The sequence below is a fragment of the Pipistrellus hanaki genome (genome assembly GCF_964339955.1).
Source record: "Pipistrellus hanaki genome assembly, chromosome: 5".
NCBI lineage: Eukaryota > Metazoa > Chordata > Mammalia > Chiroptera > Vespertilionidae > Pipistrellus > Pipistrellus hanaki.
Window position 1 is genome coordinate 89,107,203 of NC_140507.1, and position 14,479 is coordinate 89,121,681.

General features: G+C 57.8%; 1 protein-coding gene across 2 annotated transcripts in view; it reads right to left on the bottom strand.

Moving 5' to 3' along the window:
• Window positions 1–388: 388 nt before the first annotated feature.
• EVI5L (ecotropic viral integration site 5 like) overlaps window positions 389–14,479 on the bottom strand; it is a 32,719-nt gene continuing 18,628 nt past the window's right edge. Inside the window, exons 7-20 of one of the 2 annotated variants that reach the window (XM_084884807.1) lie at window positions 14,077–14,220; window positions 13,868–13,957; window positions 12,741–12,838; window positions 12,604–12,664; window positions 8,424–8,477; window positions 7,542–7,574; window positions 6,401–6,541; window positions 4,476–4,604; window positions 2,746–2,886; window positions 2,507–2,662; window positions 2,269–2,415; window positions 2,091–2,186; window positions 1,919–2,014; window positions 389–1,805 (exon numbers count right to left, since the gene is read on the bottom strand). In XM_084884807.1, the coding sequence (XP_084740933.1) occupies window positions 1,527–1,805; window positions 1,919–2,014; window positions 2,091–2,186; window positions 2,269–2,415; window positions 2,507–2,662; window positions 2,746–2,886; window positions 4,476–4,604; window positions 6,401–6,541; window positions 7,542–7,574; window positions 8,424–8,477; window positions 12,604–12,664; window positions 12,741–12,838; window positions 13,868–13,957; window positions 14,077–14,220 (1,665 nt within the window). In that variant the 3' untranslated portion in view covers window positions 389–1,526. The remainder of the gene's footprint in view (window positions 1,806–1,918; window positions 2,015–2,090; window positions 2,187–2,268; window positions 2,416–2,506; window positions 2,663–2,745; window positions 2,887–4,475; window positions 4,605–6,400; window positions 6,542–7,541; window positions 7,575–8,423; window positions 8,478–12,603; window positions 12,665–12,740; window positions 12,839–13,867; window positions 13,958–14,076; window positions 14,221–14,479) is intronic. The other variant, XM_084884808.1, reaches the window with a different exon arrangement.

Here is a 14,479-nt window from a genome sequence, read left to right on the forward strand (position 1 = left end):
CAGACCCCAAATTGCTCCACTTCTCTCAGGGGAGGCCCAAGCTGGGTCCCCCAGGAGGGAAATCATGCCCCTTGTCCTCACCACCTCCAGAGCCACCCTTGTGAAAACACCAGCCATCAGGGTCCATCTGTGAGCCTGACATCCAAGGTCCTCGGTGGCCTGTTCCCCTCATACTAACCATCCCTCTCACACCAACACAGCTGCTCACACTGAACCAGCAAATGCTCTTTCCTCTTCCTGCTGCACCCCAACCTGGGCACTTCCTGCCCCCCTGCTCTCCTGCTATAGCCTCCCCCTCTCTGGGAGGCTCCCACGGACAAGGACAGCCTGCTCCCCTCCCGACTGTTGTGGCCCCGAGGCTGTTTGCAGTCCCCTTACTCAGTGTCCCTTGTCTGTGACTGTAAATACATTTTATTTTCTATCCCCACCTGGGCGACATGTGGAGTGTGAACAGGCAGTGTGCAAAATGGGGGTGGGCAGTGTGAGAGGCACATGGAAGAGCCCCGCGATGCCCACCCTGGTCCCCAGGCTTTGTAACACTGAGACGTGGGCGAGTGGGAAGGGGTGGGGGCTGAGCATGGATCCCCACTCCAGGAGGCGCTGAGGAGGCCGCTTCAGGCTCCAGGAGCCCCAGGAGTCCAAAGGCCCCGGAAGGGAAGGGGTCTGGGAGCGTTGATGGACTTTGGCACCATTCTTGGCTCTGACTGCAGAGATCACAGGACCACCGTGAGGAAGGAGGCATGGGTGCCACCCCTCTGGGCAGCCCCCTCTCCTGGGGCCTGGACCTGGCAAAAGGGTGGGGCCGGGGAAGCCAGGGAAGGAAGGGAAGTGGAGGCTGGGGACCCCTGGAGAGGAGGCTAGCCTGGGGGGCGGAGCCCTCCCATCAGTGGTCAAGATGGGGTGATGGGTGCTTCGCAGAGGAAGATGTAGGGGCCCTGGGGACTTGGGGCTCATGACTTGCTTGCAGCTGCTCTGGCCCCCCTCCTCCCAGGAAGCAGGGACGGACACTGCCTGGCCCGGTTCCTGCTGGCTGTGCACCCCCAGGGGGCCCTGCACACAGTAGGCGGGACTTTGGTTTCTGCTTGGGCCATGAGGCCTGCATCAGGCAGGAAAGCCCCGCTTGGCCATCTGTCCCTGGAAGCCAGGGGCCCCCAGGAGCATGGTGAGGTGTTGACGTCCAGCCCAGAGCGGCCCCTTCTTCCTCAGGCTCCTCCAGCTCCTTGCCCTTCCCAGCAGGGCTACTCTCCTGCCCCCGGGCCTGGTGGGAGGAGGGAGCTCTCTGATACCAGTCCTGTGACCTGTGTCCTCTCCTGCCCTTTCTGTTGAGAGGGGCAGACTTCCAGGTAGCCGGGCCTAGAGGGGTTGAACAGTGCTGGGGAGGGCGCGTGTGACAGGTACCCTGAGGGTCCTCAGGCTCCAGCTCTACCCTCTGCATCCCACTGTGTGTCGCTTGGGGTGGGCTTGGAGTTTAAGTGTGGCCCCGGAGGCCCTCCCCCACCCCCAGCTCTAGGCTCAAGGGCGGGGCCTCAGTTGTCCAGGCCCTGACTGTAGGGTGTGGTCAGCTCCTCGGCGTCGCTGTCGGAGCTGCCTTCGCTGTCCTTGGCTGGCCGCTCCAGGCTGCGGAGGAAGCGGGCGTCTTGGGGGGACAGCGGGTAGAGTGTATCCTGCAGGGCTGTGCCCACGCCCATGCCCAGCAGCTCCTCATCGGACGATGGCAGCGAGTCCTCATCCAGGTGCCGTGCCAGCCCTAGCCCGTCGAAGGCCAGTGGGTCCTCGAAGGTCGGCGGGCCCTTCAGCAGTCGTACCTGGGGCGGGATGGCACATGGATGGCACCCTGCCCCCGGGCACCCTCCTCGCCCACATCCCAGGCGGACACCGACTCCTGGCTGGTCACCCAATGAGGACACGCAGGGCTCACCTCGGCCTTCAGCTCCTCTATCTGGTCCTTGAGCTCCCGGATGTACTGCGAGGAGTCCGAGTGGTTCAGCTGGCCCTGAATGCGGCCCTCCTCCCTCTGTGGGTGAGCCAGGTTCAGGGGGGCAGGCAGCATCCGGGCCTGGAGCACGCTCCGCCCCGCCCTCACCCCTCACCTGGATCTCCAGCTCCGCGATGCGCTGCCGCATCTCAGCCACCGCGGCCATGCTGTCCGCCTCCCGCAGGCGCACCGCCATCACCTCCTCCTTGCTCTGAGGGCAGTGGGGAGAAGGCGGGTCAAGGGCGAGGCGGGCAGGGGTGGGGGCGGGAAGGCGGGACCCGGGAAGGGGGCACCTTGCACTCGGCCTCGGCCTGCTTGCGGCGGCTTTCGCTCAGCTGTGTCTGCAGCCCCTTGTTCTGCGCGGCCAAGTACTGCAGCTTCTCCTGCAGCGCCGCGCGCTCCGCCTCCACGCGGTTCAGAAGGTTGCGGTGGATGTGGTCCTGGAGGAGGGAGGACGTGCGGGCGGGGGTCACGGCCTACCAAGGAGGCAGCCGTGAGCACCCAGACCCTGAAAGGGCGGCTGCGGCCCACCTGCGTCTCCAGCTCCACCACGCGCTGCCGCAGGTCTCTGCCCTCGGCCAGGGCCTGGGCCTCGCGCAGTCGCACGCTCATCAGCTCGTCCTGCAGCTCGCCCAGGACCAGCTTCCGCGGGGACTCCTTCCAGCGGCCCCCGCGGGACAGGTGGGCCTGCCGAGAGAGGCCGGTGGTCAGCCGGGGCTCTTACGCACGGAGGGTGGCCGACCTCCTGGGTCCACGGGCGAGCGCCTCACCTGCCAGGTGTCCGAGAGCTCCTGCAGCTGCAGCTTCAGCTCCCGCGCGGAGGCCACGGCCTGGCCCTCCCGCACCTTGAGTGCCCTGAGCTCCTCCTGCAGCTGGGCCACGTTGTTCTCATCAGGCAGGGAGCTGTTCCTCTGAGGGCACAGGAGTGGTCAGCCTGGGGCAGCCGGCAGCCAGGCACCCCCTTCCTGAGGGCCAAGAGGCCTTTCCTCATTTCTTGTGGGCTCCTCTTGGGGTGGGCCAGCCGGGAGGGCCCATGGGGAGCAGATCCACCTCTCTGCCCCAGCTGTAGATTCTCACCTATAAAATGGCTGCCAGAGCCCTGGCCGGTGTGGCTCAGTTGGCTGGAGCATCATCTCATACACCAAAAGGTGATGGGTTCGATTCCTGGTCAGGGCACATACCCAGGTTGCAGTTCCATCCCCAGTTGGGGTGCATGCACCAGGTTGATCTTTCTTTTTTAAAATTTGCCTTTATTGTTTAAAGTATTACAGATGTCCCTTCTTTTTTTTCTCATTGACTCCCTCCACCCTGCACCCCCAATAGATTTTTCTCTTATGTCAGTGTTTGTCTCTCTCTCCCTCTCTCCTCCCTCCTCTCTCTAAAATCAATAAAAATAAAATGGCTGTAAAAACAGGGGTGGGGGTGGGAACGGGGGGATCCAGGAAGCACTGCTTAGGGACACCATAAATCTTACTGCTGAGGACACCAGGCTGGCTGGGTGAGGACCAGTGCCTTTCCACCTGGGAATCTGAGGTCCACTCCTATGGGGCCAGAGCCGGACCTGCCCCAGCCGAAGCTGAGAAGACTGGACTTTGGCACCTTGTACCTCACTCCTTCCCAGGCAGTCCCTCTTTCTGGGAACCCACTCAGGGTCAGCCCAGGCCTTGTCTTGGCTTCCAAGGGTCAGGGATGAGAGATCTGGGTTCTGGCCTTCTGAAACAAAACCCAGTTTGCCACCCTGGGACCCCCCTGATCCTGTTTGGGTCGGAATCGGGGGAGGGAGCCAGGATCTCCTGGGCGCACCTTTCCTCCAATGGGGAGGGAGATGGAGGGAAGCCCAGCTCTTGGATGGCTGAGGGGACTGAGGGCTGTGGCAGAGATACGGGGGAGGCACCCAGAAGAGTGCAGCTCCAGGGGGTGGGCGGCTTCTGCCAGAGTAAGTCCTCTGCCCGCCCTCTTTTGGCAGCTTTGTAGAAGCTGAGTCAATAGTCAGTGTGAAAGCAGCTGGGGATTGACCCAGGCCTGGGTCCCCTCAGGGCTGCAGGCAGGAGAGGGTTGGGTGAGCAGTGCTGCTGGACCTGGGATGTTCCTTCCCCGCCTTCTCTCCTGGAACCAGGGCCTGGGGGACACACAGGGAGGACAGACTGTCCAGGAAGCCCATGAGAGCCAGTACACTGCTTTCTCTACCTGGTGCAAGATGGTGGGCGTACCCTGGTGTGTGTGTGTGTGTGTGTGTGTGTGTGTGTGTGCCTCTAGGACGTGGGAAGGTCTTAGGGGTGAGAGGCCCACTTCCTATCTGGCCAGACCTGCCCATAGAGATCATGGAAGAAGCAATCTCAGGACTGCTGAGGCAGGAGGATCTGACCCCAGGACACTCCCCATGGTTCCCCAGGCAGCCCCTCTTCTTTGGCTCAGGTCTGATATGTATCCCCTTAAGGGCATGCAGCACCCCACCGCCCCTCCCCCACAGTGTCCCAAACACCGGCCTGCCAAGTTGCACCTTCTCCATGTCTAGAACCTTGTCCTGCATCTCCCGTAGGGCCCCTAGTGTCTCCATCTCCCGCAGTCGTGACTGCTCCAGCTCAGTCTCCAGGTGGGCCACAAAGTCCTCGGTGAGGCGAGGGTTACCCTGGGGACAGACGGAGGCTGCATCAGTTCCCAGGCTGCAGCTGGAGGGTGGGCAGCCTTCCTGGCAGCTGGCTGTGAGCTCCGGACTTGCCCCCTCCTCTCCAGAGCCCCAGGGCTGGGAGGCGGCTCAGGCTGTGGGTAGAGTGAGAAATCAGGAGAAACCCCGGATCCTTTTCCGGTGCCTTCTGCCTTCACGGGACGAGAGTGGAACCCCTGATGGCTAGGCGTAGCCCCCTTTCTGAGAAAGCCACACAGAGGGAACCTCCTGGAGGGAATGTGCGGGCAGGATGATACTCCCTGAGAGATCTAATGGCTGGCTGAGAGAACTGCTGGGATGGGGGTGGAGAGGTTGGGGCTCTGGGTTATGGCACTCCGGGCCCTCTTTCTTCACCCCTCTCCTCTCTCCTCCCCATATCTAAACAGGAAAGGGTGGGAAAAGAGTTTGCTGGGTCCCCTTCCCTGGTGGCCTGGCAGGGCATTCTCTGGAAGATGACCTCTGCCCCTCATTCCCACCCCACCCCCTGGCCTTCTGTCCAGCTACCCAGCCTGCTTGCTGCCCTCGACCACTTTGGGCCTCTGACATCCATGGGTGCCAGTGGCCCTCCCTTGGCCCAAGTGGGCTTCAGGCCACATGCCAAGCTCCAGCCCTGCCAGGCCGACCCTCTGCTCACACCCAAGGAGATGGTGCTCAAGGGCCAGTGTCTATGGCACTACCTGCCTCGCCCATCTCTGCATCCCCTAAGGCCAGAGATCAGGGGTGGCAGGTGTCTCTTTGGCCTGAAAGAGGGCATCATGCCAGTGGTGGGATGAGTCCAGCCTCAGTTTCTCCATTGGCCCAGCTGCTTCAGAGCAAGCTGGGGGCCACAGCACTGGCAGGTGAGGGGTGGGAGGTAAACACAGGTGAGAAATGGCGAAGCTCCCTAACCCTGTCTCCAATTCCTGAACCAACTCAAATTCCTGAACCAAAGCCTGAGCCCAGGTCTCCAGGCCTGGGTGAGAACTCCCAGGGAACTGCCCTTCCTTCTCTCCACCCATGGCTTCTTGGGCACCCGAGGTTTCCCCAAATCAGGAGCCCACTTCACTGCCAGGCTCTGCTGGGATCAGGCCTGGATCGCAGGGCCCCAGGGAACCTACAGCATCTTTCTCTGCCCCTCCAGCGCATGTGCACATGTGTACTCTGAACCTCGGGGCTGCAGCTGCTGGCAGGCCAGTAGCTAAGGAAGAAGCCTGCTGGGTAAATCTGAAGGAAAGGTCTGCAGGTCTTTGCACAGTGCTCTAGCCTGTGAGCCTTCCCCACCACTGAGGTCAAGATCCCATAGCAGACTTGCACTGCCCACTCATGCCAACCCTGCCAGTTCATAGTAGTGGGCATAGACCAGACTCTCCTCTGAGGGCAAAGTCCTGGGTACCAGAGAAGGGAGCCCCTCCCTTGTCCCTCATCCTAGCTCCTACCCTTCATGGTTGACCCCTGGGGAAGCTCAATAGCTCCGAAGAACTTGGGGAGACACAAGGAACCACAGGCCCGTCAGTCAAGGTCCAATGCCTGTGCCAGGAAGAGGGCCCTGCCAAGCACCCCCGAGGGTGCTGGAGCATGGAAACTGCAGGATTCTCCCTCGGGTCCGGGGCTGACTGCTGAGGGTGGGGCTGGGGGAGAGTGTGCACTGAGCTCTGGGTGCTCTCCCCACCCAGCCAGTTAGGAACCGCAGGGCTGATCCCCAGGCACTTGCTGGTGAGTCCAGACAGTAGCTGCCAAGCGGGGGGTCGGAGTGTGGCCTCACCACAGTGGCCTGCTGGTACCTGCTGCTCCTGCAGCTGCCGGATGGTGCTCTGCGCCTTCTGCAGGTCTTCCGTGGCCGAGCTGCACTGCTGCCGCACCACCGCCAGCTCCCGCTTGATGACATAGTTTTCCTCGGCCTCCTGCGCCCGTGTCACCTGCCCCTGAGCCGATGAGGATAGGGCGTGACCCTCTGCTCACACGCCAGGCCCTGCCTCAGGCCACCTTAGAGGGAGTCCAAGGAGGGCAGAGGAATTGTGGGAGAGGGGTGAGGCCTCCTTCACTCAGAATTTGGGATGGGGCGCCCCACGGGACCTCGGAACAAGGGTGAGGGGTAGGGAGGTACAGGACACCAGGAGGAGCCTGGAGGAAGACACCGGTTTCCAACCCGGGTTCAGGCTCCGTGGGGCTTAAATGGAGACGGGGCCACAGGCGGGGGCTGCTGGCAGCTCTGTCCCCTCCTGACTTCTGGCTGTTGGCCTCTGTCCATATCCAGGGTGACTGCACCCCAGAGCGCAGGCTCTGCTGGGGAGGGCTGGACAGCAGCTGCGGGCTGGCTCCCCAGGGCGGGGTTGGGGGTGGAATATGCCTCTCCCCTGGCCACCCTCGGTTCTGATCTACCCCACCCAGCCCCATCCCCTCACCCCACCCAATTCGGGCCCCCCCATTCCATGCTTGGAGCCACCAGGTGGCAGGCAGACGCTTCCCGATAAAGCCATTCAAGATGAGGCAGCAGCAGAAGCAGGTGAGTGAGAGAGCATGGCAGGCCTTGCAGGTGGAAGCAGAGAGCGTGAAAGGCCGGAGGGGATGGTGTGTATGTGTGGGTGGGGGAGCTCAGCAGTGCACACACGAAGGCCTGCTATTGATGCACCCTCAGCCCTCCTGGTCCCCACCTGTATCCCCTGGAGGGAGGAAACTGTGTCCCCGTGTGCGTACACACACTCTCAGACACAGGGACATACCCTCAGTTGCCACGTTTGCACACGCACAGCCACCTCCTCTAGAGGGAACCTCTGTTTTCTTGAGAAGCAGTCCCCAGCCACCCCCATGCATGGCGCCAGGCCTGTCCCCCTCACCCACGGCAGCAGCCAGGGAGGAGGCAGTATTGGCTATCATGTGTAGAGACGGGGAAGGAAACAGGAGTCAGAAGAAAAGCCACAGTACCTGGATTAACCTATCAGCCAGAGCAGCGCTCTCCTACCCGGCGAGGGGGTTCCCAGCAACAGGGGGAGGAGCAGAGCAGAAGGTGCGGGGACAGGAGAGGGGGAGAGACAGACAAGAACCACTTGTCACTAACGCAGTGAACTATGTCTAGAAGCAGGGGAGACAGGAGTGAAACCTGAGAACCAGAAAACCAGCAGGACAGGACCTGGAGGAAGACCAAAGCTAGAGCCAGTTCCTTCCAGGAGAGGGGTCTGCGTGTGAGCTGAGTGGGAAGTCAGGGGACTCAAGACTGGGGCCAGCTAAGGCCAACTGGGAACACGCAGTAACTTTGATTTGGAGGCTGAACAAGAATGGAGGCTTTGGGGCAAGGGCAATAAAATCCTGTGGACCATGCAGGGTCAAGTGAAAATGAGGGGAGAGCAGGAAGAGGGCCCTCCAACTCTACTTTCACCTTTAAAAACAAGACTGGGGCCATGGTCAAGGTTGTGGCACCCCGTCATGGATCCAGTGGCAAGGCCACCCCCTATTCCTTCACTCCCATCTCCTTCCCTTTGAGGGCAAGGCTTTCAAATTATAGGGTGGGGTATCTGTGGCCCAGTTCCAGGCACCTCAGTCAAAGTAGCAGTTCTACCTCCTCCGCCCCACCCAGACGGCCCTGGAGGGCACCGGACACAAATGGGTTGTGGTGGTTGCAGTTAACTGGGTTGGCACTTAACCTCCAGCCCCAAGCTAAGTTTCCCCACGGTTAGAATATGGCAGCTCAAACATCAGCGGGGTTCATGGGGAGGCCTCGGGCAGGGGGCTCGCTGGCCCTCTGGCTGTTGGGTCCTGCGTGGGGCCCGGAGAGTTCAGTGTCTGACAGGCAGGTGCCCATACCCTCACCTTCTCCAGGGTCTCAATCCGCTGTTTCAGAAGTCGGTTCTCTGTTCGAAGCCTCTATGTGGGGAGAGGGGAGACCACATCAGATCCTGCCTTCCACTTCCATACAGAGGTCTGTCTCCCAAGGGGCCAGGCCAACGCTCAGGACAGAGCTAGAGGCTTACATTCTGGGTCAGTGATCCCAGAAAACAGGGCCAGCTCCCATTCAGAATGGCCCATAAATTAAAAAATATTTTTATTTTTTCAGAGAGGAAGGGAGAGGGAGAGATAAGAAACATCAACAATGAGAGCGAATCACTGATCAGCTGATAAGCCTTAATTCAGTAAAAATAATGCGAGCGCTTTTGTGGATACACAATGTGTGTGAGGTGGGTGGTCTCTACCTATGTGTGGGCCTGTCCACTTCCCACAGGGCAAAGGCTTCTGCATTTCGGGGGAAGCTGCTATCAGACAGCCCCATCCTTCACTGCTTAGCCTCCAGCCCGAGTTCAATTTTCAGTTGACAAACTTCTCAGAATTTGGGCCCAGGGTAGGAGGTCTTGCTGAACACCCATACTTCCTTCGGCTCGACAGCTACATCTCTGTGACCCACTGGCCCACTGACAGCCAGCTAGCTGTGCCCCACAACCGTTACTTCCCCCCCGCCAGGGGAGGCCACCTCCCTTGCTTTTGTCTTCCGTCCTGTGCTCGTGGATTCTGGTTACATATTTGTGGTTTTAGGTTTTCCTATGAAGCAACTGCTGGGAGAGATGGCAGATTTGATTGATGGCCACTGACTTACATCGTGGATGGGGAAACTGAGTTGGAATGAGGCAGTGTTGTGCCTGAGCCTCCTAAACTGTTTCAGAGGGCAGGTCTCGGTCCCTCCCAGTGATCTGGAACCGAGTCTTGACCCATGACCTTTGGGTTTCTTTGGCATAAACACAGCCATCCTTGGAGGAGCTGGATGTGCCCTGCAGACAACTCACCTCTCTTCTCTTACTCCAAAGGGAGAGAGAGAGAGAGAGAGAGAGTGTGTGTGTGTGTGAGAGAGAGAGAGAGCGTGCACAAAAACTATGGGGGGCTATGTACTAGTAAGAGCTTAAAATTGCTGAGACCGGTTTGGCTCAGTGGATAGAGCGTCGGCCTGCGGACTGAAAGGTCCCAGGTTCGATTCCAGTCAAGGGCATGTACCTTGGTTGCGGGCACATCCCCAGTAGGGGGTGTGCAAGAGGCAGCTGATCGATGTTTCTAACTCTCTATCCCTCTCTCTTCCTCTCTGTAAAAAATCAATAAAATATATTAAAAAAAAAAAAAAAAAAGAGCTTAAAATTTAAATTTTTCCCCCTGTATTTTTGATGCTTGGACATTCTGAGGCCTTGCTAGTCCTGGAGAGACTTCCTATCCCAGGATTTAGCTAGTTCCTACAGATAGTAAACAAGCTACTTGACAAGGCAAACCAGCCAATCCACAGTGTGACAAAGCTCCCCTCCCCACCTCCTTTATCTAATTCTCATATACCAGCCAATATTTCCCTTCTGAAATTGTCACAGGACAACTAGGGACCACTCCCATAGCCCCTGAAATTATTCAAACTAGTCAATCCTAAACTTGCCCACCCTGCTTTGCCCATTCCTTTGTTTGAAAACCACAATAAAGGCTCTGGCCCCTGTTTTCCCCTTGATCTCTCTGCCTCCTGACCAACCCTGATGCTTCCCCATATGGCCTGGTGTGCCCTGCCTCTTTGAAACTGTAATAAACTCTTCTTTCAAAGGCAGTTAAAACAAATCCCAGGTATATTTTAAAACAGGCTAACGGTGAAAGAGCAAAGGACAGGGCTAAGTGAGAAGGCACCTGCCTGAATCCTTTAAGACCTCCTCTCACGAAAAATTTCCAAGCTGAACATGTGGTCCAATGGTCTGCTGTATACCTACCTAATGCTGGGCCCTCAGAGTCCTCAGAGGGAGCAGGCCTTGTCTGTGTATGAGCAAGACACCACACACACACACAAACACACAGCTTAGACTGGCGCATCAGTCAGGTTGCCACTTCTGAGAAAGAGATGCTAAAAATTCAAGACACAAAACTATTTCTGGAAATCCTACAACTGGGGACAGAACAATGCTGCTCTCTTTCCCACTCAGGAATGGGTGGCAGGACTGGATTCTAACCTAGGTCCTGCCTTTGCCTTTCTAGAAGATGTGGGGATGAGGGGATGATGATGATAGTGGTGGTGGTAGTGATAATAATAAATGGAACAGCAGAGACAGTATCATTTCCCTTTTGCAGAAGGGGACACTGGGAGGATCAGAGAGGTGAATTCATTTTCCTGGGTTACACAGCTGGTCTGTGGAAGAGCTGGCATTTGAACTGTGGTCTGTGGACTCCAGTCTCAGCCACTGTGGAACTCTGCCAGTCTGTAGACAGAGGACAGAGCCAGGCTGTGTTGGAGTTTGTGTTTATGTCTATCCACCTAACCCCACTGGACTGGAGACCCTCACTCTCTGCTGTGATTCGCACAAAGTAGGTGCTCAATAAATTTTTGTTTAATGAATAACTAAAATCATGTGTGGAGGAATGAAAGCAGAGAGAGAGGATGGGAAGACTGGGCTCAGAGACTCTGCACACTAAAAAAAACCCTTGTAATATTACAATTTATAGTAAAAAAAAATTATATATATATATATATATATATATATATATATATATATATATATATATTTTTTTTTTTTTTTTTTTTTTTTTTTTTTTTTTTTTGCCTTCCATCCAGTCCTGGCACAGAGCATCTGAAGCCCTGGGAATTTTCTAAGTGAGGAGAGAGATAAAGGTGTCTTTTGTTATGTTAATGAGGACTTTTGGAAAGTCCCTTGGCCACTGACAGATGGGGGCTGGTTCCAGAGAACCCAACCATGTGTCAGAGAGTTGGAACTTTCAGTCCTCTCCCCAGAGGGGAGAGGAGATGGGTTGGAGGTTGAATAAAGTGCTGATGGCAAATCATGTAACCAATCATGCCTGTGTAATGAATTCCCATAAAACCCACAGGATGGGGTTTGGAGAGCTTCCAGGTTGCTGAATGGTTGGAGGTGCTGTGAGTGTGGTACAGACGGAAGGGCATGGAGCTCTGTGCCCCATGCATCTCTTCCATCTGGCTGTTCCTGAGCTATATCCTGTATAACAAACCAGTGATCCAGTCCTAACAGTTCTCTGAATTCTGTGAGCCACTCTAGCAAATTAATCAAACCCAAGGAGGGAATCACAGGAACCTGTGATCTGTAGCCAGCTGGCCAGAAGCATAGGTGACAATCTGGACTTGAGATTGGCTTCTGAAGGGGGGAGTGGCAGTCTTGTGGGACAATGCCCCTAACCTGTGGGATCTGACTTCATCTCCGAGGAGATGGTGTCAGAATTGAGCTGAATTGTAGGACACCCAGCTGGTGTTGGAGAATTGCTTGCGGGTGAGGGGAAAAATCTCACGCATTGGAGTTGCTGACAGAATTATACCCCCAAACCTAGTAGGGCTGGCTGGCCAGGCACCGGGGGCTATGAGTGTAGTGCCCTGGCCTATCCTCCCTGCATATGGCCCCTGCCTACCTCAGGGCTGCCCCTTACCCCTGACCTCAGGGCTCCCACCACTGAGGGCAGCATTCCTGATGTCCCTCCTAGGGGTGTCGAACTCAATCAGAGAAGGGGCCAAAATCTAAAATCCAGCCTAAATCGTGGGCCGAATGGTTTACTGAACAGTCATAAACTGACAATGTCATAAACTGACAGCGGAGTGCAGTGATGACAGTGCGGTGCAGGCCACACTGCAAGGCCTGGCGGGCTGGATTTGGCCCGCGGGCCTTGTGTTTGACACATGTGCCAGCCCCTCAGGCCCGCTGCGGCTCAGGCCTTTAGCGCTCAGTTCCTTGGATCTGCAGCAATCTCCCCTACACATTTTCTCCAGAGATCTTTCTAGAGCTCATACTCTGTATTTATTGGTTCACTGACTGCATCCTCACTGCAATGGGAGCCCCACAGGGCAGGTCCACCTTGTCCACCAGGCGAGCCCTTGCTCACATGTAGTCAACCCTCAGAGCTTAAGGACAGGCTGGTGTGCCTCATGTGCTGGGCAGGGATGCCCCCTAGTGGCCACCCACTTCTTGCCTTGGGACAGAAGCTCCTAATGGCCTCTGGTTCCTGCCCCCCTTCCCTAGGAACTCACTTTGATTTCGATCTGCTCCTCCATCTCTTTACTCTTCATGGCCGCGTATTCCTTCTCGAGCCTGCAGAGGTGAAGGCTGACATGGTCACTATCCCTCCACCAGGGACCCCTTTTCCACCAGAGCCCTGGGTACTGACCTCTTCATCTTCTTAGGGTTGTACTTGACCTGGTAAGCCTTGAGGATCAGCTTATCTGGGCAGCTGTCGAACTGATGAGGTATCACCTTTTGGAAGTACTGTGGGGACACAGGCAGTCACTGATTATAAGGGTGTGTAGGGGGGCGCCCCAGCCCCTCCGTGTTTGCTGTGCCCATTGCCCTGGAGGGGGGGAGAGCAGTGCCTGGCCTGCCTGTTGTGGGAGCTCCATCATTGTCGGACAAGCGAGTGAGTGTGAGAAGGCATCTGGGGAGAAGCTGCCAGCAGCCAGGACTTCAGTTTGCAGGCTGTGGAGGCTCCTGAGGGCAGAGACCCGGGCGTGTGTTGGGGTAGGGTCTGAGCACAGGGCACCTTCTTAGAGGAAGGGGGAGGCGTGCTGCACCCAGGGCAGTGAGAGGATAAGGAAAAGGTTGTAGAACTGGAACAGCCAGGAGCAACCTGGAGGGAAGACCCCTCAGTGGGTCTGCTGGCCTGGGGCCTCTACAAAGGGTTAAGCGTGAGCCACTGGTGCACACAGCTTGCTGTTGGTTGGGGCCAGGCTGGCTCCTGCTCCCCAGCCCAACTGGCCCCCTCTGGCAGCTGCAGACAACGAACATTCGTGTCTGTGGACACAACCGTGGCCTTTGTGTATTCTTCTCAGAAGTAGCAGCTGGAGGACACTGGGAGGGGGCAGGGCCTGCGTGTGGGACATGGCGGTGAGAAGCAGGGAAGCCAGGGTGGGGTAGGCCAGTGAGGCTGCCCAGACCCCTCACTCCCTCCTGTGCCCTCACCCGGCCCAGTTCCTAGGACCAGAAACCACACCCAAGGCCCCGTGGTTTGGCTAGTATAATTATTTACCACAAAGGTTTTTGGGGCAAGAGAAAGGAGGGGTGAAACCTCCCAGAGCCAGGGCCTGGCCTTCCTCTCTCCCCAGGCTGCTGGCCCTGGACTGTGTCTGGCAGAGCCTGGGGCTCCTTAGGGCCCAACCTGGTTCTCCAGGGAGCCTCAGGGGTCACAGGGGATAGAAAAGGATCAGGCTGCTCAGGAGCTCCGAGCGTCTCACTTCACCTGCCCAGGTGCCCCTACGGGGGGGGGGGGGGCAATCCCACCCTTCCTGGGCCCTGGCCCACCTGGGACATGCCCTCCATGTCCAGCTGCATCAGCTCCGCCTGGTTCACCTGCAGCAGCGCAAGGCCTACCCGGAACACGATCTCCAGGCCCTGCAAAGGCAGCGGGGACAGTGCTTCCCGATCCCTCCCCGGACCCTGGCCCTTCCGTGGCTGGCCTTTATTTCCAGCTTGGGGCCTTCAGGAGAACGAGAGGGTGAAGGGGTCCTGACCTCATACATGAAAATGTCGAAGACACGAGTGGCGACAGGCAGTGGGAAGGTGGTCAGGAAGAGTGTGAGGAACCAGGATGAGGCGTACATGGACGTGTGGAAGCTCTGGGAGCGGAAGTGGGTGTTCAGGTCCGGGAGCTGCTCCTGGGGGGGTTGGAGGAGGAGGCCCAGCACTGAGGAGGAGCCCGAGGGCACCAGGCACCGCTGTCCATGCCCACAGGCTCCTTCCACCTGGAGGTGCCGTCTCGGTGTTCCTGCCTCCAGGAAGCCCTCTCTGGTCTGTGTGCCCTCAGCACTGTGCGTGGGTGAGGCTGAAACAACCCCAGAACTCTGAGCAGCATGAGGTGGGGACACAGGCAGGGGTGACAGTAATAGCAGCAGCTCATGGGTGCTGGATGTACAC